Source organism: Uloborus diversus, chromosome 2, assembly GCF_026930045.1.
Source record: "Uloborus diversus isolate 005 chromosome 2, Udiv.v.3.1, whole genome shotgun sequence".
NCBI lineage: Eukaryota > Metazoa > Arthropoda > Arachnida > Araneae > Uloboridae > Uloborus > Uloborus diversus.
Genome location: NC_072732.1, coordinates 100,904,721 through 100,928,470, shown reverse-complemented (window position 1 = coordinate 100,928,470; position 23,750 = coordinate 100,904,721). Strand labels below are relative to the sequence as shown.

Sequence of the window (23,750 nt, the reverse complement as noted above, 5' to 3'; positions counted from 1 at the left end):
AGCAATAGCACCAAATACCTTCTAATATGCCTATTCCCATTTTTGAGTACTGTTTGATTACAACAGGAGCAAGTACATTAGAGTGCCACAAAGCAACCGCCCAACACAGATTGTTTCCATTTTTAATTATATTCTACTTATTTTTCGTGGTAAAAATTTATGAATAAAACTATTTTGAAAATGTAGCCTAAATATTATAATGGATGAGTTATTTTTTAAAGTAAAAAAGTATTAACAAAAGATCAATAACCAGATTTAACAAGTGAAATCTTATTACTGATGAGGTTCATCAATAGTTTTATCCTCACTGTTGACAGCCGCACACCAAAGTATCTTCCAAGATTTTATTATTTTTTTGCTAGAAATTTTTTGCCTATCCCATAAAACCGGAAAAATGAGTGTGACCCATTTTACTCATGTTACATTACTAGACAGGCAGATAAGAGTGTTTTTAATATACACTTACTAAGAAGCTTAAGATTAATACAATTATTCAAATAACATTGCACCACATTTGCTCAACTTTTAACTACCCAAAATATTATAAGCATCTTAAAGCCTGATAGAACATCCATATCAAATCTGAAATTCATTGCTTGCTAACGAGCTGAGTTTAAATTAGCGTGAATAAAAATATAAGGTTTGTTGCCATTTTTTTACTCGACTGTGAACAAATAAAATTCTTGATTTTGCTTTGAGATAATTTTTTCCCCTTTTGATTATTTTTTTGCCCCCCCCCCTTTTTTTTGTACTGCTAGCAGAAGACATTTAAGGACTTTAGTTGTATTAATGGAGGGTTGAGTTTAATTTATTCGGGACTTTAAGATTTGCCGTTAACAAAATTTAAGAATCTTTATTGTGACAGGAAATTTTATAATTAATAATTGAACATTCGTCACTTGATATAACTCTTGTTTTTGAGGTAGACCATGCAAAGCTGGGCAACTCAACTAGTTATAATATAAATTTGACATTCAAAAGCAAAAATAAATTTCTTTTTCAGTAAGTTACGCCTTATAGCCAGGGCTAAGGCATGAAATACACCACCAGCTTAGTCATTTCCAGCCGAGGACTGCAGTTTTGTGCTTATTAGCACTCATCAGCCCGGCATAGGAAAGTGACTGAGCTGGAGATGGAAAACCTCTTAAGGGAGCCAAGAGTGCCAAACAAACTGGTAGCTAAAATAGAATCAGCACAGACCAGACGAATGACCGAAGCAATGGTTCGGTTCAACTCGAAGATTGAAGGCAAGGCATGTTAATTTCAACAAGTTACCACTCTATAGCCAGGGCTAAGGCAGAAATACATGAAGTTGGTAAAATACAGAAGTGCATTGAATAGAAACATAATTTGTAGCATTGGTTACAAATTAAAATAACTACGAACTCTGAAATCATTGTAATTTGCACATTATAATTAACATTATCTCACACACACAAAAGATATACAATGAAAAAATTTTGACCACCTACTGAGACAGTTGCCACATATCTTGGGTGTTACCAAGAGCAGTCAAAAGTAAACGCTTCTCCGATGGCACCTGAGTTTCTTGGTACTGCTTCCAACAGAACTGCCATTCCTCTTTACTACCGTATTTCACCCCAGCACCATAAACAACATTTCGTAAATTTGGAGGAACTCTACAAATAACATGAAATAATTTTTGCTGAAGTAAATGAAGTAAAAATTTTCCTTAAAGTGACAGCCACAATCAATTTAGTGGTCAAAACGATTGAAAGTAGTCATGTTCATTAATAGCAAAGTCAAAGGGACTAAATGAAAATTTTGCTACAGCTGCAATTTTATTACAAAAAGTTAAATGATGCACACTAAAATGTGAAAAACATTGAATTTGAGGAATTGATGCTATTTCCTTATAGCCATAGTTGGTTATAAACAGCCATGTATTCGGGAAATTTTTGGAAATAATTTAAGTTAAATGTATTTGTTTCATATTTCATACATAGAAGTTAAAATTTTAAACTTTAAAAGGGACTATGATTTTAAAATAATCAAAACTGCTTTTGGCATATGTAAAACATTTTTTTAAATAGCAGTGCTCTCATGTAATGTGAAGAAATATGAAACTCGTTAAAAGAGTTTAAGTGAAACTTTACATTGTTGACAGAACACACAAGTCACATTTGATGTTTTTCAGAACATTTAATATAGTCAAAAAATAATAATTTCTTGTATAAGAGGTTATGTTTTTTTTTTTTTTTTTTTTTTTTTTTGACCACAAACATAGTTACATTCAAGTTAATTAATGAATACAAAAATCATGATCTTAATTAAAGGATGGAGACTCTACTATTTAGCTTCAAAAGAAAAAAAGAGTTACTTTTTGCCATTCTGCATCCAATTTTGAAAGTATTTTTTAGCCTGGGAAACAGTCAGCTCATCATGAAATCTCATTGATGTAACAAGTACAGCAGAACGTAATTTTCTGAAAAGAAATATATATATATATATATGTATTCTTTAAAATGTAAGTAAATGACAGTGCAAATACAAGGACACAAGCAAAATACTTAAAAACATTTCATTACTTTTGCAAATGATCACCTTCATCTTCCCATCCCAGAGTTCCAAGTACTGGTTTCAAAAGTTTCAACATGTATTTCTGCATGAAAATAAAACTATTTAATTACCATACATATGAGAATTAAAAAGTTAAGTACCTGGACGACCGAGCCTCGCTCGGTTTTAAAAGAATTATTTTTTGTCAACTCGTGTTTTTTTTAAGGTTCAATACTTTTCCAAATATACTTGAAAAGCTTCACGTTAACGAAATATTAAGCACTACCTTCTTTTAACACTAAAGTACCAAGCAAAGAAGATTCTGAATGTAATTAAATCAACATTTTTTGCTTTAAAATATCTGATACATTTGTGTCCACTATACAATTTTCTTGCCAGTAATTAAAATATTTTGACCTTGGAGCCAGTTTTGCTATGGTGAAATCGGTTTTTAATCTAATACTTCCTTTCATACTATGATGCGTTTCACGATTTTATCCCAATCGAGATTTTCTTTTTGAATAAGTACTTTTAGTGTAGTTGGTCACTTTACGTCAGAAAATGCTACATACAGCATGATATCCATCAAAACTGATGATCCACAAACCATTCCTACAAATGATAACAACTGTCTCAACAAAACATAAACAGTCTCAAGACATACGTTTCTTCGAAATAAAATTTAGATGCGTGATTTAAAAAACATGTTAAACTATTTGAAGTGTAAAAAGAAAATAAATAAATAAAATAGGACGGTCAAGCAGTAGTTTCATTTAAAAAATAAAAAAAACCTTACATCGACTTACATAATGCTTTTGAATTTGTTTTCAGCCAAGTGTATTTGAAATAAGCCAAAATGGCCAATATCAGCCAAATCTGGCAACCCTAAGCAAGTTTGAAATTTTAAAGCGAGAAGAGACAAATTTTCATTGTTATGGTTGCAAATCGTCTGCCTGATGCGTCAATTCACAATTTATTTTAAGGCTTAACTCAATTAGACTTTGTTTTAAAAAACTTTTTTTGTAAAAAATCTCCTTTTTACAGAAAAAACATTGATGTGGATGAACTTAGAATGCTAAACTACAATTAAATCCAAAATTTCACCCAAATCGTTAGAGCCGTTTCCGAGATAAGAAAAATATATATACCCACAAGAATTGCTCGTTTAAAGATATAAGATGTAAAGAGACACATTAGGGTGGATCAAAAATACATGTAAAAAAAAAGTTTCTTCTAGATACCGGGACACCCCTCAATATTTTTAGACTCGTGATTAGCAACATACTGGATGAATTTTAGCTTCCTATTTCAACTGAAAGAGAGTGCTCAACCCCCTCCCCCAAACTTCAAAAGTATGGAAAGGAGGTTAAAAAATACTTCGAACTGAAAAAACAATGCTACGTATTATAATATACACAAGAAATATGCATATACATTGCAATAAAACACTTATTTACAAAAAAAAAAAAAAACAGCTGGGGAAATTAAATATTTCTCAATTTGCGATATTTTCTATGATACGGCTAATGTTAAATTAAGGGTTCGATGAGCACCGTCTTAAAATTTGAGTAAGAAACTAAAACTTTTACAGCATAATACTATCAGTAAGTGTAAAAAAAGGGGGAGGGGGGTCCTGGACTCTAGCTGAAAAAGCGTTTTTTTTTGAACCACCATAAGACATATTTATTATATCATTAAACACTCATAACAAACATGCCTCACTTTCTAAATTTCCTTTTAACATCTATAAAAAAATTCTACAAGTAAAAATATAAGTAGCAAATATACCAGCAGATCCATTGCCCTCCAATGAGCAGGGCCTGATTAAGATATTAGTGAGTATAGGCCAAATACTTTTTTGGGAACCTTCTGAGCTCAATCTTTACAATTATAGCGAATGACTGCAACAATTTTATCCATTTGAAGTCCCCTAAATAGTGGGGTTCCTAGGCCACAGCCTTGTTGTGGCCACAGACCCGGTTTTAGATGAAAAAAGTTTCAAGAGTGCCCACGAAAAATTGTTTTCTGGTTTCATCACTGCCAAAAAAATGTGATTTAAAAGTATGGTACTGATAAATTTCCTAGGAAATTCCGCCGTACCCTTACTGTCACCAAAGACAGCCTGAATTTGCGCCTTAGACTTAAATTTCGAAAAATTTGGATGAGAGGCGTTTGAATCCCCTTCTCTTCCATAATGTCAACAAAGATAACTCAAAATTGCATGTTTAAAACTTCAGCTGTGGAGAATTTTCGGGAGTGCCGCGACCCTTCCTAAGCTAAGGTCACCAAAAATAGCTTAAAGTTGACTCCAGTTTTGAAAGAATTTCAGGAGGGAAACCCAAAATAACTTACCCCCAAAGTCTCCAAAAAAATTCCTAAAATTGACCTTTGAGGTCAATTTTGAAAAATGTCTTTGTGGACTCAATGTAAAACTTTTCTTACTTTTTATAAATTCATTCTTTTTCTTATTTAGTAAGTTACCGCCCTATAGCCAGGGCTAAGACAGAAATACATGAAATACACCGCCAGTTCAGTCAATTCCAGCCGAGGACTGCAGTTTCATGCTTATTAGCACTCATCAGCCGGGCCCGATGCTTTTGAATTTATAAAAAGTGATGAATGAAACTTGAATGAATTTATAAAAAGTAAGAAAAACAAACTGGTAGCTAATACAGAATTAGCACTGACCAGACAAGTGACTGAAACAATGGTTCGGTTCAACTCGAATATTGAAGACAAGGCAAGTATATTCAGTAAGTTACCGCCCTATAGCCAGGTGCTAAGACAGAAATACACTGCCAACTCAGTCAATTCCAGCCGAGGACTGCAGTTGCGTGCTTATTAGCACTCATCAGCCCGGCACAGGAGTGACTGAGCTGGAGGTGGAAAAACCTCTTAAGGAAGCCAAGAGTGCCAAACAAACTAGTAGTTAATGCAGAATTAGCACTGACCAGATGAGTGACTGAAGCAAAGGTTCGGTTCAACTCAAATATTGAAGACAAGGCCTTGTCTTGTAGTTTGTTTGGCACTCTTGGCTTCCTTAAGAGGTTTTCAACCTCTAGCTCAGTCACTCCTATGCCAGGCTGATGAGTGCTAATAAGCACGAAACTGCAGTCCTTGGCTGGAATTGACTGAGCTGGCAATGTATTTCATGTCATTCTTTTTCTATTTTTATTTATTTTTTATTTTTAAGATCAAACTTGATTTAGTAATTGGAAGAGCACAGATAAGGATGTTAAGTATTAGTCAAATTATGCAAAATTCTCTAGAGGGGCGGCACATTAGGTTTTTGCACATGGACGGTCGACACCCTAGGATCGGCCCTGAGGCTAAGGCAGCCTCATTAGAAAGAAGAAAGAAAATATTCAAAATTGTGTTATGGAAGTAAAGGAGTCATGGAAGATGTGAAAAGAAGTCAGAATGTATTTTCTGATGAGGCAAAACCTTAACATTTTGCGCCAATCTTCGAAGTATTTTTTTTTCTCTGCAAGACAGATGTTTAAACTAATTTGTTGTCAATATAATTGAATTAATCATCTGGCTGACATGCTATCTACAAGTATGTGAAATGTAGTTTGTATTTTCGGGATGAGCTAGTGAGAAATTTAACAATTAAAGCTTCATTAGCAAAATTATCTTGTTAATAATCAACAATAAAAGCACTTAATTTAAATAAATTTTTGGCTGTAGATACAAAATCGAATTCAACTTCAATGTAACCTCCCAGATATGGGAGCTTTCAAGAAGATTAAAAAAATCTTGTACAAATAAATATCACAATCAACATTCTCTTCAATGATACCAATACAAGAGAATTTTTATCTTTGCCCATAAAAACTATAAGTCATGATACAATAATGAAAATTTTGGAAAATGATTTATAAATAAATTAACTATAAATAAAAAACATTACATGAAACAACGACAGGGCTGCACTTTCTTGCATCAATACATCCAAAATTTCGAGATGTAAAATTGCTGTTTCCCATGGAACGTAATCTTCTTCATTTTCTAAGTATCGAGTGAGATTAAGAGCCAAACCACTATCTAAAATCCCCACTCTATAAGAGAAATAAACGTATCATTACATCATTAAGTACACACAAAGTAATCCGAAAGATAAAACAAAAAAGAATTAAGAGCATACTAATTTGTAACAGAAGGTAATGCACATAAAAATATCTAACCAAGAAAAAAAAACATTAATTTTGATTAATAGACATATTCAATCTAAATTTGTAGCATTGTGTTCATAACTAACATCGGCTAAATTTTGCCATTTAATAGCTTCATACTACACTAATATAAACTAAATATTTCTTTTTTATACACGTTTATCATTACTGCATACATTTTCTTAGTTTGTATATTTACATATTTTCAGTATTTTTAACCAATAGTTTGAAATTTGGTTATCTTAGGAAGAATATTTCTTAATATTTGATAGTTTAAAAGAACATATCGCACCCCAGCAAGTAAAGGGACACAACGCAAAATTTTGGAAAAAAAATACTAACCATTGATTTAACTCTAAATTTAATGCTCTCTCTTGCCACAAAACTCAAAGTTAGCTCACATAACTGGTGCCTGGTGGCATAAAAACAATATAATCAATAGTGACACATCATTAAAATTCCACAGCTTAGGAGAACAATTTTCAAATGTATGCATTGTTATAATTTATATAAAAAAACTAACCAGCAAACATCACATCTTAATGTTTTTGAGTGTATAGTTATATTTCTCACCTAATCCTTTAGTACTATTGCCTAAAACCTTGAATTACTCCAATGCTTTTTTTTTTTTTTTTTTTTGAGCTACGCCACTTTTTTTTTTTTTTTTTTGCCAGGGTGCAATATGTTTTTTTTTTTAAAGTAAATTTGCAGGTGTTCCAAAACTTTTGGATCTTGAGAAACCACCTAGTAAATCAAAAATTGATTCAGTAATTGCAAATTTTAACTATAGGCATGAGAACAAGCCAATTCCTTCTACAAGTTTGTACTTTTACTTCAACAAATTATTTATACATTTGGTCTAATTTTACTGTAATTATTCCTCATTCGTTTTTTAAATAAACTTTTACTATTGAATTTTGAATATAAATAAACAATCAACAACATAAACAAGTATTATCCTAGCTGAATCTAGAGCCTTTGTCCAGCCTACACCTTTACATAGAAAAGTCCTACCAAGGTTTTTTTCCTCTGCTTATTTAACATTTTTAAAATTATTTTTAAAGTGTCTGAGATATGTTACAAGATAAATATCACAGCAAATTTGTTTTTGTTAAGATTCTAAACAGTTAAAAAACTTCACTAAGAACAAAAATAGTTTCTGTCTATTAGAACAAAAGTCATTTTCACATAACTGCTAAAATTGTAAGAATCTTGGTTATTTAATTTGCAATTACCTTAAACAGTAAACAATTTAAAGAAAAGAAAGACAGAATAAATATTATATAAACTGCATACAACCGTTGAAAATTATTTACATTACCTACATTTACATTACACATATAACTTAAATCACTTGGTGAGTGTCCTTATCAGTTCTATAGTTCTATGCATACAAAATAGCATTTTCATTTCTCAACTAAAATTCACTTTTCCAGTGGAAAATTTAGATATCACAAACCTAAAAGCTTCGATATTTTTTATAAAGGTTTTAAAGAGTTCTATCAATGACTGAAAATTCTTCTGACCTACTCACTTCAAGGAATAGAAAGAGTTATATATAATTTTTTTAGTGACAAAAAATTAGTAAAAGTTTTGAAAAAATTCTGTACCATACCGAGAAAGTGTCAAGGCATCATCCAATAGATTAGCTCGATCTGCAGGCTTGAAAACCTATAATAAAAAAAAAATTAGAAATTGAAGGAAAATATGTAAAATGAAAAATATTCAAAATTCTATCCAAGTGTCAAACTCTTACTTTGTGATTGGTTCGAAGTAAGTTGATTAGGGTGTTCCATAAACCTTCATCATACATTACCCTAAAAAATCCAGTCTGGTTAACATTCAGCTTAAGCCATTTTGTTCTTGCAGGCAAAAAGAATTGTCCTGTTTGAAACATAGATCTTTAAATATAAAATGCAACTATTGAAACTATATAAAATATGTTTAATGACTGATATTTATAAATAAACATGCTTGTAAATCCCAGTAAAATATGGCACAATATGAATAAATGTAAACAGTTATATGTACATGCAAGATCCAGTCGCGTAACTTCAAATTTTTGGCACCCCTGCAGAATCTGATTTTGGCCCCCCCTACAAAGCCTGTATTAATCTTTACTATTAATACAATTTTTTTGAGTTTGTCGGCCCTTATTTTTTTTTTCAAACAATATATATATATACATATATATATATATATATATATATATATATATATATATATATATATATATATATATATATATATATATACAGAGAGAAAGAAATAGAGGGGGTGGGAGATTGAGCTTTTAGGAATCATTAGCAGCAGAAGATCAGAATTTGTTACAATGAGAAGGAAAATAAGTAACAATATGAATTTAATTGTTATAATTCTTTCACAGAAATAGAAGGTTGGGGGAGGGGGGAGGTTCTAAAATTCTGATTAAATTCTAATTTATAAAACAGAATTTTAGACAATTTTTGGAAGAAGGAGGCTCAGGGCTCTTAGTCCTAAATTTTTCAAAATTGAAGTCTTAAAAAAGTGACTTTGAAACGCAATAGGAAAGGGTCACTGACTCGCTTCCTGCATTATTTTGATACTAGCAGTACCCATACGGCGATGCCTGTGCTAAGAAGTTTAAAAAAATCTGTTGAACAAAAAAAATCCACTCCTCCCGCACCCCTTCTGATGCAAAATGATCACTTTTTTTCAACTTAGAGGCATACACACCTTTTCAAAAGACCTATTAAGTCTCGATGGAATTTAAAACTTTTTGACAAAACACATAAAATATTAACAGTAGCTTTAAAACTCAAAATAATCCTTCATTGCTTAATGCGCCATGTAACTTTGCTACCGTAACCCTGCCCTTTAGCGAGTGAAGCGGTTCTTTTCCCCTGCAATTTAAAATGTTTCGCAAATGAACAATGCTATAATAAAAACGTTGTAAAGAGCAATCACAATTGAATAATACGACAAATCAAATTATTTACTTAGATAAGTTACTATCTTCAATTATAAAAACATAAACAAACATTGAAGAAATAAGGAAAACAAAAAACAATAGAAAAATCCTACAAAATCAAATTATGTACCTGAACATCAAAAAAAAAAAACATTCAAAAATATGTTTGCTGATAACAACAGTGTAGCATGGGCTTGGTTCCTTGCAGCTATTGACACTGTCCGCCAGCGCCCTCTTGAAGAGTTAACTTACCCCGCTATCTATTAGGAATTCATAGCACTAAGCTTGCCCCACCACCTATTAGGAGATCATAGAACTAAACAATTAATTAAACATTTAGTTTGAAAATTACAAATATTGTGGTCAATCTGATTTCAAAAAAAAAACCTATAGCCTTCCTCAATAAATGGACTATTCAACACAAAAAGAGTTTTTCGATTCGAACCATTAGTTCCTGAGATTAGGGTGTTCGAACAAACTCTTCAGCTTTATATTATTAGTCAATTAATAAGAAAAATAAGACAATGATACATTTGTATAAATTTTTTTTGCAAATCATTTTAACATCGTTTAGGTTTTTCTGTGAAAAGTATCCTCGAGATTTGCCATATGGCTGACTCAAACCTATGCCCGCATCTGCAGGTGGAATCACCGTGGCTACTCATTTCCTGCGTTCCAAGCATTCATTATTCACTCCTGTTTGTGAAAATTGCAATACTATGAAGGAAGCATCATAGTTGAATGAAATTTAATACACAGTTGAGTGATAATGGTACAAATAAATAATTACATTTTCAAACCAAAGAAACAATAAAAAAAGAGATTTACTGTTGATGACATCAGCGTTATTCAATCAGTGAATTCGCTGCTATATATATATATATATATATATATATATATATATATATATATATATATATATATATATATATATATATATATATATATATGAGGATGGGAAAAAATAAAAATAAAAAATAATTATGCAAAAACCTTAGTGTTTTTTTTTAAATTACATTTTTTTTAAATCAGTGCAAGACTTTATAAACACCTTGAATATGAACAACCAAACTCAAAACAAAAATATGCATTTTAATATCCTACCATCTGTCATATTAAGCCAGAACATGTTCTCTTTGTCAGATTGATCTGTAATGTATGTAACAGGAACAAACCATTTATAGCCATATGGTGATAAATCTGAAGGAGCTGCATCATCATATTCAGGGGGAGTTAAAAGAAATCTTCTTTGTTCCAGTATTACTAAGCGATGTTTAAGTCTTACAGTGATGACAGGGTATCCTTTTTGACGAGTCCAAGTGTCCATAATTTTTGATACATTTAAATGAGTGCTAGTCAATGCAACCTGAAAAAGATTAAAATGAATGCTTAAACTTCAGTTTCAACATATGATACTTCATTTGATGCTAATTGGAGCTTAAGTCATGAAGAAAACCTTTCAATAAAATCTTCATAAGCTTGATTTTTTGCAAGGTACAATTTTTTCTGTTCTTTTTTTTTTCAATCAATGTTCAATCAAACATCAAATATTACATTAATTACATAAATATCTATTTCAAGAATTTTCGTCTGCACCAAAAATTAGGTTAAAAAGCTAATAGTATATTTTAAAGTAAAGTAAGTATATTTTTTTTTTTTTTTTTATTTTCTTTCTTCTTCCTTTTATGATGCTGTTTTAGGTAACTAAGTAGTATATGAAATGGCAAATTGAAAACCAGTAGGCAAAATTGTGCTTTTCAGAGCATTATAAGTCTAAGCAAACTCATACCTGGGTAAAGCAATCCCACAAATCTTCAGTTTGAGCGTTTTTAAAGCGATATTTGTTCAAATAAACACTAAGACCTTTCTTTAGTGTATCCATGCCTAAGAAATTTTTTAACATGTAAAGAATTGCAGCTCCCTATAAAAGAAAAAAAAATTTTTTTCAGTAAACAAACAGGGAAAAGATATGCCAGATACAAAGAAAATCAAGTAAAACTTGATGAAAGTATTGTTCTAGATAATAGTAGAACAAGAAAATAATAATCTAATGATGCTTATACATCACAAACAAATCATACTGTTCTTGTCAGAGATATGTCACTACGAATCTTAGCTGATGATTCACCATGGAAATTCCATGAGCGATGTGAGATACATAAAAATTTAAAAAAAAAAAAAAAGAAAGGAAGGTACAAAAAGAACAAACAGATATTAGTTTTGTAGAGAAATTAGACAAGTAGGTAATTTGCAAGATTTCAACTGCTGCAAACTACTCCTGCTTTTATAAATCTGTAGTGAGGGAAAATAAATGTTAACATGTATCAAGCGTCTTAAACACTGAAAGAATTGGTAGTTTTAAAAGCCATAACAAGGTAAAATATACATATGTCTTTATATACATATATATATACACTGGTGGACAATTGCTAAGGACAGATTCCAATGGGCAATTTAGCACGTAAAAAAGTGTAATTTGATGCCAAGCCAAATGATGATGATGCCAAATGATTGCAATGATGATAATTTATTGAGCTCTGAAATCCAGAAGGCGTTGAAAAGTGTTCAAAGGACGAAATGGTCATTTTGGATTGAATACTTAAAAGTGAATAAGTGTAATTACCACCCCCAGGGATTTTGGCATAAGATGTCAATATGGGATATGGCCACCATGGAGAGCCATGCAAGTTTTCACACGTCATGTGATGCTTAAACAACATTATCCAGCAGCTGTTGGGGTAATTTATCCCATTCTTCTGTCAGCACGGATAAGGGTGTCCTTGCTTATTGGAGGGCGTTGTCGACCAGCAAGACTGCTCCCCAAAGCATCCTAAACATTTTCAATATGATTCAGATCTATAGAACATGGTGGCCAACCGATGGGTTGAATATTTTGAGTGAGCTAGATGCTTTTGGATGGTAATTGATAATGATATGTTATGTTGCCATCCATGAACACAAACAGCACTATACCCCCACAGTACTACAGAACACATGAACATGAGGCAGTAGAACAATATTAATGTATCACTAGCTGTTATATTGTTTTTTGGAAGCACACAAGCAACGTACAGCCATTGCTCATAATCCTATCCATACCATGACACAACTTTCAGGATACTAGTCCTTTTCTTTTATGTTTGCCAGCTTGCATGCTGTACCACTTTCATGTCAGGTTAGTTGTCGTCCACAATTAGACGACAGATTGAACTTGCTTTCATCTGAGAATAGTACACAAGCCCAGTCGACTTCTCTCCAAATGTGATGCTAAAGACATCATTACAAATGAGCAAAACACTAAGTTGTACACAATGGGATGTACAAAACAAGCTGACTAGTGACGTCGAACTCCCTGGCAACATCTAAATTTTTCTGCCTTTCTTCGATGTTGCCAAGCACACGGCCACCCATAAAATCATCTAAGGGATGTCGGGAAGACATACCAAAAAATGCAAGTTTGTCAGTTGATTCTTTCCCGTCAAACTTTGCTTTTGAACAAAAATGGTCATCATGTGACCAATCTTTTATATCGCTTATCAGTGCTATCACGTGACCAGCAACGTTGTGAGTCTAAAACTTGCATACTCACAACGCATCTTAATGTGTCCTGAACTTATGCTCATTTCCATATTTCCTTGCCTTCCATTTTGTGGTTGCTAATGCAGCTATTGACATCGGTCCTTAGAAATTGTCTACCAGTGTATATATATATATACATAAAGAAAGTTTTTTTAGTAGTATACCAACTGCTCCAGCTCTTCAAAAACCTAGCAGTTACTGCCCATTTTATTTTATGCTTTCATGTTCATATCGTTCAATGGTTTTTCGATTTTATATTGTTGAGATTCTGTTAAATTTCTTGTTGTTGTTTCATACACTTAAAATCCTGCTGCCCCCGAGTGTGGCACTAATAATTAATAATATATATGTATATATATATATATATTTGAAAACAATAAATAAATAAGTTACTGTTAAAATAAATAAAATCAGAAAACCGAAGGAACAAAATATAAGGTTAAAAGTTATTTAATATACTTTTTATCTTTCTAAAATTGATTGGGCATCAGGGACGTGCACAGAAATTTTGGGGCCCATCGCAAATGACTTTTACGGCCCCCTCCATACCAGTTACCCTTAAGTCCCTACATATATTTCACCTCTCATTTTAAAAATCTTGGGGTCCCCTTCAGGCTCGGGCCAACAGGTGAGCTTTCTGGCAACAGGTGTCCTATGCATGCCCCTGTTCCCAGGTTGGGCATGCATAATAGAAGTCACTCAGGAGATTTACTCCATTGAAGAAACTTTCCTCCTAAATAATGCATGCAAAAATTATAGCAAATTATTTTTACAGCAAAAAGCAATGCTATCACAATTAAGAATTAGTATTTAACAAAATATAAATTCTTTTTTATCTTTACAAATTTGATCTGGATAAACAAGGTTCAATTGTAAACTAAAGAAATGTTGATAAAATATCACTCAAGGATACAAACCATTTTGTTTACATTTGAAAAACAAAGTGTAATTTCTTTACACTAAACTAGAAGAAATGCTTTTAAATCTACCTTTTTATATGAAATGGCGTCAAATATTGCCTCAATTTCAACAGGATCATCAACATCAGTCATAACAGGATGTGAACTTTCCAAGCTATCTAAAGACATTGCATCTTGAGTAGTGCTCACAATGAATTGATCCATCTGAAACAAATTTCATAAAATGAGAAGTAAAGACATAAAAGATATTTCTTTTAGTAGTACTAATCTAATGTTGTAATAAAAAGTCACATTAATACTGTTTGACCATGAAATGTATGGAATGGGCAGATGATTCCATTTGAATGATTCTAGCACAGGGAGAAGGGAAAATAGTTATGGGGATATTGATGCACACTTTTTATAATGTTACTAGTGCGTTATTAATTTATTGCATTCTCTAAGTTGAAAATGAGGGGAAACAAATAGAGTTCCAGTGGGAGCAATAAAAAAAACATAAAATGTTTTCATTTTGTCCCGAAATGTAAAAGAAAAATTGTGAGCTCAAAATTTCGATGTAAAAAAATATATTAATTAATTTTTGTGATGAGAATATAGATCAAATATAGTTTTAGACGTAAAATTCTTTGCCATGAACAAATTGTTCTTCGTACAAAACTGTGTCTAAATAATTAAAAAGCAAAAGCATACTATAAACTGAATGTTTGCCCTTCCATATTATTGTTGGTCAGACTGTACTGTCATAAAAAAAACTAAATTAAAATTTTTCCGAATAATTTGAAGTATGGCAAACATAGCAAGAAAACTAATTTTTAGAGCAGTGTTTAAGTTGAGCTACAGGATATTGAGGTTATTTTTGGGATACAGAAAATTTATCACACATGTTAAGATCAGCTCTATATATTTATATTGCACACAAGATTCTCAATTACACTCTGAAAAAATAAATTAACTTGCAATCAAAACTCCACTACAATAGACATGGAGCTCCACCTAACAGCAATAAGGAATACTCTGCCTGATTAGGATGGAAAAATAAGAGTGGATCCTAATAAGGATGGAAAAGGTTCCATCTAAAACCTCACAGGTGGTACACGTTATGGGTACATGCTGAGAGTCAATTTGAATGGAAATTTATGAGAGTCACATTTGCTGTGAGATAGCTTCGGGAATTAGTCTTTATGTATGACACTTATTACAAAAGGATTAAAATTTTTCAAAACTTGTACACAAAAGTTAGAGGCTAACAGTAAGTTAATATTTGAATTCATAAAAATTTTATTTGAAAGTGACATTTTGTTTAATTTAAAAAATTTCATGCATTGTAGGATCACAAATTAATTAAATCCAATGACAAAAATCAAAAGCTAATATAATGCCATAACAAAGAGCACAACTACAAAAATTAAAAAAGTTTTTTTCATTACCATTTTCCATTCAGGTTCAACATGATTGGTTCCAAGATACTCCATAAAACTTGCAAAACCCTCATTTAACCATAAATCACTCCACCACTGCATAGTAACAAGATCACCAAACCACTGAAAGAATAAATTATAAAATTAATGTACAGTTATAAATTGCATTGTAAAAGTTCAACTAGAACAAGATTCTCAGTCTTATGTTACTAGCTTTGCCAAAATTTATCAGTACCCATACTTGATAGGCACTTATGCTCAATTAAACCTTGTATTGGAAAAAGATTGCTTCAAAGAGGCCTGACTTGGAAAAATTCTTTAATAGGTATTTATTTTTTGGCAAAAAGAGATTAAAAAGTAGCTTTAATAGAAGGGATGATTTTTAATGATTGAAAATCATTTTAAGACATTTAGTTTTTTTTTTAATAGTCCATTATTAGGAACAATAGGTAACTTCAAAAATTTAATGGATGCAGGTTTAATATTCAAGATATTGGAGTTGATATACATGAAAGAAAAAAAAGCTTACTGAATATATTTGGATTCTTACAACTTCATTACAAGTTTTAAATAATCAGTAAAATAAAAAAAATGGATAATTTCACACAATTTTACTATTAATTTTAAGATATTATTTATTACACTAGATTTACAACTTTAAAAGAACAGTTTCATGATCAATGCAAATTTACGAACTGCAATGTTCCTAGACATATTAGAAAATTAGTCATCAGGGCATAAACTATTCAGGAAAGCAGAGAGTAATGACTTAATCCAAAGCAATACAAATAAGCTATGATATTTAAAAACTAATAGAAAGTGTTTATCAACAGTAAGCAGTTGAGGGGGAACAAAAGAATTCCACTCCATAAACTATTAATTAACAGGAGGAAAACCTTTTTTCATGCTTTCTTTCTTATAAAAGCTAATAATGAGTAAGTTACATACTTTGAGGAAATAAAATAATTATACATTAAATATCCTTGGTGCATACTTCATTCTCTTTCAAATTAATTAAGTATACTAGATTTGAATTTTATTCTGAATCCTTGAATCTTCATCCCAAATTAAAATGTCATTAAGATTTAGGAGCATCATTTTTATTCACTACTGATTAAAATCTAAAAACATATTTTATATGAAAGCATTAAGGGGGAAAACCAGTTTAGACAGATCAAAAAGCCTACTTTTTTTATGTCATAAAATGCTAGTAAAACTATTCAAGAATATGTTGCCAAAATTTCAGTTAAAAATTAAGAGTAGTTCTGATGCTATGAGCACTTAAAGTGACCGTGGAAATTCGAACACTTTTTTTTCAAACGAATTTTTCTCGAAACAACTTTTCTAGTTCAAAAAGTTATTGACCAATTGTTCTGGAAATTTATATGAATATTCTTTATTCAATTATAGGGGAGAGGAGGGAGGATTGGGACACTTTTCACATAAATGATTCTTATTCATAATCCTCTAGTTATTCATTTAATGCAAAAGCTCACACAATAAACTTGCATATTGTAACTACATTTTAAAAATATACACAATGTTTAAACATTTTATTATTTTCATACTTGACTAATTAGAAATTTCACGAATTTTGTCCCATTCCTCCCTCCTGGGTGGGAGGAGTGGGACATGAGTATGGGAGGAGTGGGACACATTTGAAAATTACAGAAAAATTAGCGAATGTCATAATTAGAAAGGTCCACATTAAAAGAAAAACACAAGACTGTGCTCTACTGGTCCCACCAACCAATTGTGGTGGCGGTAATTTCATGATAATATCTGTTTTATCTATAATGCTACAGTTATCCTGTTGAGGAAAATTAAAATTTCATGTCCTTTCTCATAAATTTTGCATTGTAGCTTTCAGTATCATAAATGCTATCCACCCTTGCAACATAGTTAGGGGGGGTTAGCAATTTGCTTATTTTTGCTGACAACGGAAGGGGGGAACGTTTGAGTGATGCTTACGTAAGACAGTTTCAAAAATCTTAAATTGTAAAAAAAAAAAAACTAAAAAAAATTTCAAATGGCTAAGTTCTTTTAAAATTGTGGTCTAAGAATTTTTCTTAAATAAGGAAATTAAACAAGCACTTTTTTTAAAAAATAAGTCTCAATTTTTTAAAATTGAATTTTTACTGTTAAGAAAAGTGGTGGGGGGGGGAGGGTTGCTATTAGCTTATGTTCTTATTTCTGGGGGTTTGCGATTTGCATATTTCTGCTGACAAGGGGGAGGAGAGGTCAAAAATTGATAAAAACATGCTTACGTAATATTTGAACAGCCCCTTTACAGAAGGGACATATTTATGGGGCCTATCCCATTCCTCCCTCTACACATTGCTTCTAAAAAATAACTTGTCACATAAACCATGCTGGTTTTAGGCTTAATTAAATTGCAGATAAGCATACATTATGTACTTAAGATTACAATGATAATATATTATGTTAGTTTTACAAATTACATAAATAAAGAAATAAAACTAAAAATAGATTAGAAACTTACTTTGGAGGTGAGAAAATTAACTTTTTCTAACTATTAACTGAAACTTCCTGCTGGATAAACTACAAGTATGAAACAAAAAGAAGCTATAAACAGGCCCTCTAGTGGTCAACCTGACAATAAAATAAAGTGATTTATTTTGTCATAATTTTAGCTGTCCCACTCCTCCCACTGTCCCATTCCTCCCTCCTCTCCCCTACTTTATATGAACCTAACTCTTCGATGATATTATTAATAAAAATGTTTTTTTAATGCAAGAAATGTGAAAAAAAAATGGTAGAAAAACTTGACATTGTAATCAAACACCTCAAAAACGTGCAATTTTCAACTTTTTGGATCACAATTAGATTTATATTCTTAGGAAATATGTTGTTTAGGAGAAAGAAAAATTGTAACGATTACACACAAAATTTTTGGCTTCCGTAATGCCCACCAGCAACAAGCTCTGATGGCAACCACCCATGGAGAGCTGATTCTAACTCCACTAATTCCAGTGGAAATGACTTCAAAAAATTACAAGGTGTACTTCAAAAGATGAATAAAATATCTGCCAAATTTAAAGAAACTCTGATAATTTCTTTCCTGTTAAAAAAAATGCATGAAAAACACTAAAATTTCAGCCTCCTAAATTGGTTTCCTCCTTTAAAGTAACATTCGAAAGATTTCAGATGGAAGAAAAAGTACTAAAAAGCATTAAAACATATCTTTTATGCATGAAATTGTATTACTATAAGAAGAGAAATGTACAAACTTGATGAGCTAACTCATGTGCAATGACTGTGGCAACATGTTCCTGACTTTCACTTGAAGTTTCTGATGGATTGTACAAAATAGTTGTCATGCGAAATGTCACAAGCCCCCAATTCTCCATTGCACCAGGTCCAAAATCAGGTATAGCTATCATATCTGCATTAAATGCATAACAAAAAGAGTAAAAGCAGAAGAATTAATTTTAACAAAATTAAAATTATGAACAATAATCAAAATGTCAAAAAGAATTTAACTCAAAAAAGGAAATATTTTTATTTTAATTTCATCTTATAATTAATCAATTTAAACGTGTATAGTCGGGGAGACCAGGGCAAGATGACGAATGCCTTAATTTTCCGTTTTAAACTAGGTAACTGCATCAACTGCATGCTACTGGCTCTCGTATCCGCTGTTCGTTCAGCAATAGTATAGAGATGATGAAATCGCCATATTTGTATTAGTTCGGAAGCTCTGATTGTTTACCATTGCCACGATATAACTTTTATGCATGTGTAAATGAGCTCTGCTGCATATACATATAAGATATATCGTGTCTCTTGAGTATTTATTAGTAGCTTAGTTTAAATACTACCTATTACCATTAATATAAGTCAATTAATCGCCTTCTGTTATGGCAATGGAGGAGAATCAGCAGGGGCGTAGCTAAGGGGGGGGGGGGGGGGTTGGGGACAACCCCCCCCCCCGAAATGTTTGTCTCAAAAAAGGGAGAGGGAGAGAGAGAAAGAAAGAAAAGAGAAGAGAAAGAAAGGAGAGGAGAAAGAAAAGAGAAGAGAAAAAAAAGAAGAGAAAAGAAAAAGAGAAGAAAAAGAAAAAAAAATCAAAACAGCTTTTTTTATGAATAACTATGGTCAAAAATTCACTTTGCTCCCCCCCCCCCCCCTCCCAGTGCCATTGAAAACCAGCTCCATGAGTGACCCTCAAGCGTAAAGACGCCTTACTCCTCACTGCTGCGACATTTTTTTGATAATTGAGTGAAATTTCACACTTTGCTTTAGAAATGAGATTGATTTGTTAAATCCACGCATATGTAGCCTTTTTTGTTATAGATTCTGAAAATTGTTAAACATGTTTCATTTTATGAGCAGCGCAGTGGGAATATTACATACAGTTGAATCTGCATTTTTCGAATTTCACAGGAAGGAAAAAAATCGAGATAAAGAGGTTTTAAGATACGGGGGCTTTAAGAAACTTTATAGAAATTTGGAATATGAAGGTGAAAAATTGGAATCGATACTAAAGAAAATATGGGCTTTTGATCAAAATTCCTCTATATTAGTTTTGTTAGGTCTTTATTCTATTATTACATTATTAAGTGTTTCATTGCGAGTTTAAGGAATCATTTTGACAGTAAAAGAAACTATAAGCATATCTTTTTCGAGAAAAAGTCTTTTATTGCTTTTTTGGTGCCTGATTTTTTTTTTTTTTTAAATTAATTATTTATCCTCTTGAGGTTAGCAATTGCTGCAAATCTAACCTGGCCAATATTCTAGGATTTTCCTTTTTTCTTTACTTGAAAAAATCTTAATCTTTCTTTTCATTCCTATCATCTCGGTTTTCTATAAGGAATCATAACTTTAAGAAAGAGAGCAACCAAAGAACAGTACTTAACCAGATAACAGAGCAAAATGGCTTTTAATTTGAATGACCTTTAACCATTAACTTGAAATACTCATCCATAATGCAACTAATACTCAACCTGTGAATTTCACCCCTTTACTCTTGTTCCAAGAAAGTGCTCGAAACGTCTGTCCTTTTGTTAATCTTCCTAGAAAACCTATTCGTGGAACTCATTTCCCCCTTTTTTGCCCCCTCAGCCCTTTGTTTCGAGTTGAAGAAAAAGCTTTTGCTTGCTGCTTTAAAGATCATTGGGCTTCGAATCCGAAAATGATAGCATAGCCGGAATTCAAGACAAAGTTTTTCAGTAAATTACCACCCATTAGCCAGGGCTAAAGCAGAAATACAAGAAATACCCCGCCAGCTCAGTCATTTCCAGCCGAGGACTGCAGTTTCCTGCTTATTAGCACTCATCAGCCCGGCATAGGAAAGTGACTGAGCTGGAGATGGAAAACCTCTTAAGGAAGCCAAGAGTGCGAAACAAACTGGTAGCTAATATAAAATTAGCAGACCAGACGAGTGACCGAAGCAATCGTTTCAACTCGAAGAATGAACGCGAGGCAAGGTATATTCAGTAAATTACCGCCCATGAGCCAGGGCTAAAGCAGAAATACGTGAAATACACCGCCAGCTCAATTAATTCCAGCCGAAGACTGCAGTTACGTGCTTATTAGCACTCATCAGCCCGGCATAGGAAAGTGACTGAGCTGGAGATGGAAAACCTCTTAAGGAAGCCAAGAGTACAGTCTGCTGAAGCAGCATTAATCCCAGCGAACCCCTCTGAAGGAAATTTTATTTTAATTGAAAAGAAAAACTGCATAGCATTACAGGAATAAAATGTTTAAAAACGAAATGAATCTAGACTGTTCTGTACTATTTCTGTTAGCTTGGTTCGCATTAAAAAGTAGAAAATAAACAAGACTAAAGTAGAAAATAAACAAGACTTCTGTTTATAACACTTGAAAATTGCTGTTGCTCTCTCAAATAGATATTTATGTAAATTCTAAAGCAGCTAATAAAATTAAAAACTTGAGAGAAGAACAGATGGTATGCAGCTTTGTGCAAATAACTTTCTACCGCCTATATTTCTTTCTTTTTTTTTATTCAAATTGTATTATTAACTGCTTTAGAATTAGCATAAATGTAAATACATATAAAAAGCAACATATAAATATAACGATATGAAAGCCATTTCATTTTTTGCAGGTTATAATCAAGAAGTCTTTTTTTTATATTTTATTTCATGCTTTTAGTGCGAACCAAGTTAGTAAAAATAGTCTGACCAAACATCCAGTTTACAGGCGGAAATGTATGCATCTATTAGCTTTCAGGGAGGCCAGCTTTTGTAGATGTGTGTTAGCTTCTAAATTAAGCAGTCACACTAAAATGAACGGAACACGCTCATCAGATATTTGATTTTCCCCCTGATTTGGATAGACTGGTTTTCACTAGACCCGTTGCTAGAAAGTTTCACTTTAAATTAAATGGAGGAAAAAGAAAAAAAGTTAAATTTTCCAAAACATTTAATAAAAAAAAAATAAATAAATAATAAAAAAAAATCTTTGCTTTTGCTTTGTTTTGTTTGACACAAGGTATCGAACTTGGGGCACCCCATTCCAAAGTATGTAAGATTCACCTCCCTCTTATTATTATTTTTTTTAATACTAAAAAAGTTTACACACACACATATATATATATATATATATATATATATATATATATATATAATAAAAGAAGTAAGCCCCCCCCCCCCCCGAAAGTCGGGTCTAGCTACGCCTCTGAGAATCAGTTCAAACAGGCAGTCTGGGTCAAGATGACGGGCAGCAACGCGGGGCAAGATGACGTGCTTGCCTATTGCCCGTGTTTCGGAATTTATTAAATTAACTATGTTATCCACTTTATTAAATTCCTGTAAACGCTGTCTGTTTGTCCACGCGACCTTGCGCTTCTCCTCTGGGGCTAAAGGACGCATTGAATCAAGGTAGGTATCGTTCGAAAGTGGGTGACCAAGGGCTATTTATAAACTAGTTGACCAAATGACTAATTGAATGAATTAAACCAAGCAAAGAATCTCCTGCTCTGCTGATTATTGACAATCGTGAATCTCACAAAGCTTTGCAGGCTATCTTATATCGCAGTGAAAAAACATTATCATGGATGGGTTGCCATTTCACACATCCCATCGTCTCTAGCTCCTGATACGTCATTTTTCTGCCCATTAAAAAACCTACTATAGCCAAGCATGTGACAACTTTATGGTCATTCATCAAGGACAAACTATCACAGAAAAAAAATATTGGCGAGCTTTTGAGCACCGCTTGCTTCAAAGCAGCTATAATTGGAAATGCCGATAAAGGGTTTAAAGAGTGAGGTATCGAGTCTCATAATCTTCTTGTTTTTTAGCGGACTATGACGTTGTTGGCTCTGAAACTGAATAATAGTGCTAATCCTCAGACCTTGGGAGTAGAAAACCAACATATAAACCCACCAGACGAAGCAGAAGTTATGGCAAATGCTGATTCCGATACACCAAAGAAGCATGTTATGCTTTTGATTTCAATGAATTGCCTAAAGCAACACAATGCGAGAAAACAAAAACTGAAGCTCAAACATTCTTACAAGCACACCCGTCAAAGAAATGTCAGAACAAGGAGCAAAGCGAAAAAAAAGAATTATTTTTAAAAAAAAAACAGGGAAAATAAGCTCGTAAAGCTAAAAAGGGAGTAAAAAAAAAAAACTCAGACCGAATTCCTGTAGGCCCAAGTCTTAGTGCGAGCCCGTATTCATGCCAAGCAATGGAGTTGCAACAAATTCAAAGAATAGTGTTCTAAGATGCCTTGCTTGGAAAGTGGAATTTTGAGACCCTCCCAGGGGCGTAGCTAAGGGGGGGGTTTTGGGGACAAACCCCCCCCCCCCGAAAAGTTAGTCTCAAAAAAAAAGAGAAAAAGAAGAGAGAAGAGAAAGAAAAAAAAAAGAAGAAAAGGAAAAAATTCCAAGCGATTATACATATATATATATATATATATATATATATAAAAGAAGTAACCCCCCCCCCCCGAAAGTCGGGTCTAGCTACGCCACTGGACCCTCCAACAGAAGAATGGATCCAGAGCTGTAAAAGCCAAGAGTGGTGGCATGAGGAATGTTCCAATCATGAAAATGGTATTTTTATTTGTGTCTATTTTTAGCTGCAGAACTTAACACTTGAACATTACGCTACAACGCATTACGCTTACTTTGATACTTAGTAAGATGTTAAAACACAGTTATCATTTGTAAAATTAGGTAACATATTCAAAACAT

General features: G+C 32.4%; 1 protein-coding gene across 1 annotated transcript in view; it reads right to left on the bottom strand.

Moving 5' to 3' along the window:
* The window catches only part of LOC129216452 (endoplasmic reticulum aminopeptidase 1-like), a 43,524-nt gene that overhangs the window by 5,431 nt on the left and 14,343 nt on the right, over positions 1-23,750 (bottom strand). The window contains exons 5-15 of the mRNA XM_054850666.1: positions 18,814-18,968; positions 15,572-15,685; positions 14,214-14,348; positions 11,435-11,566; positions 10,750-11,011; positions 8,452-8,579; positions 8,311-8,366; positions 6,434-6,581; positions 2,550-2,623; positions 2,342-2,446; positions 1,473-1,640 (exon numbers count right to left, since the gene is read on the bottom strand). Of these exons, the coding sequence (XP_054706641.1) occupies positions 1,473-1,640; positions 2,342-2,446; positions 2,550-2,623; positions 6,434-6,581; positions 8,311-8,366; positions 8,452-8,579; positions 10,750-11,011; positions 11,435-11,566; positions 14,214-14,348; positions 15,572-15,685; positions 18,814-18,968 (1,477 nt within the window). The remainder of the gene's footprint in view (positions 1-1,472; positions 1,641-2,341; positions 2,447-2,549; positions 2,624-6,433; positions 6,582-8,310; positions 8,367-8,451; positions 8,580-10,749; positions 11,012-11,434; positions 11,567-14,213; positions 14,349-15,571; positions 15,686-18,813; positions 18,969-23,750) is intronic.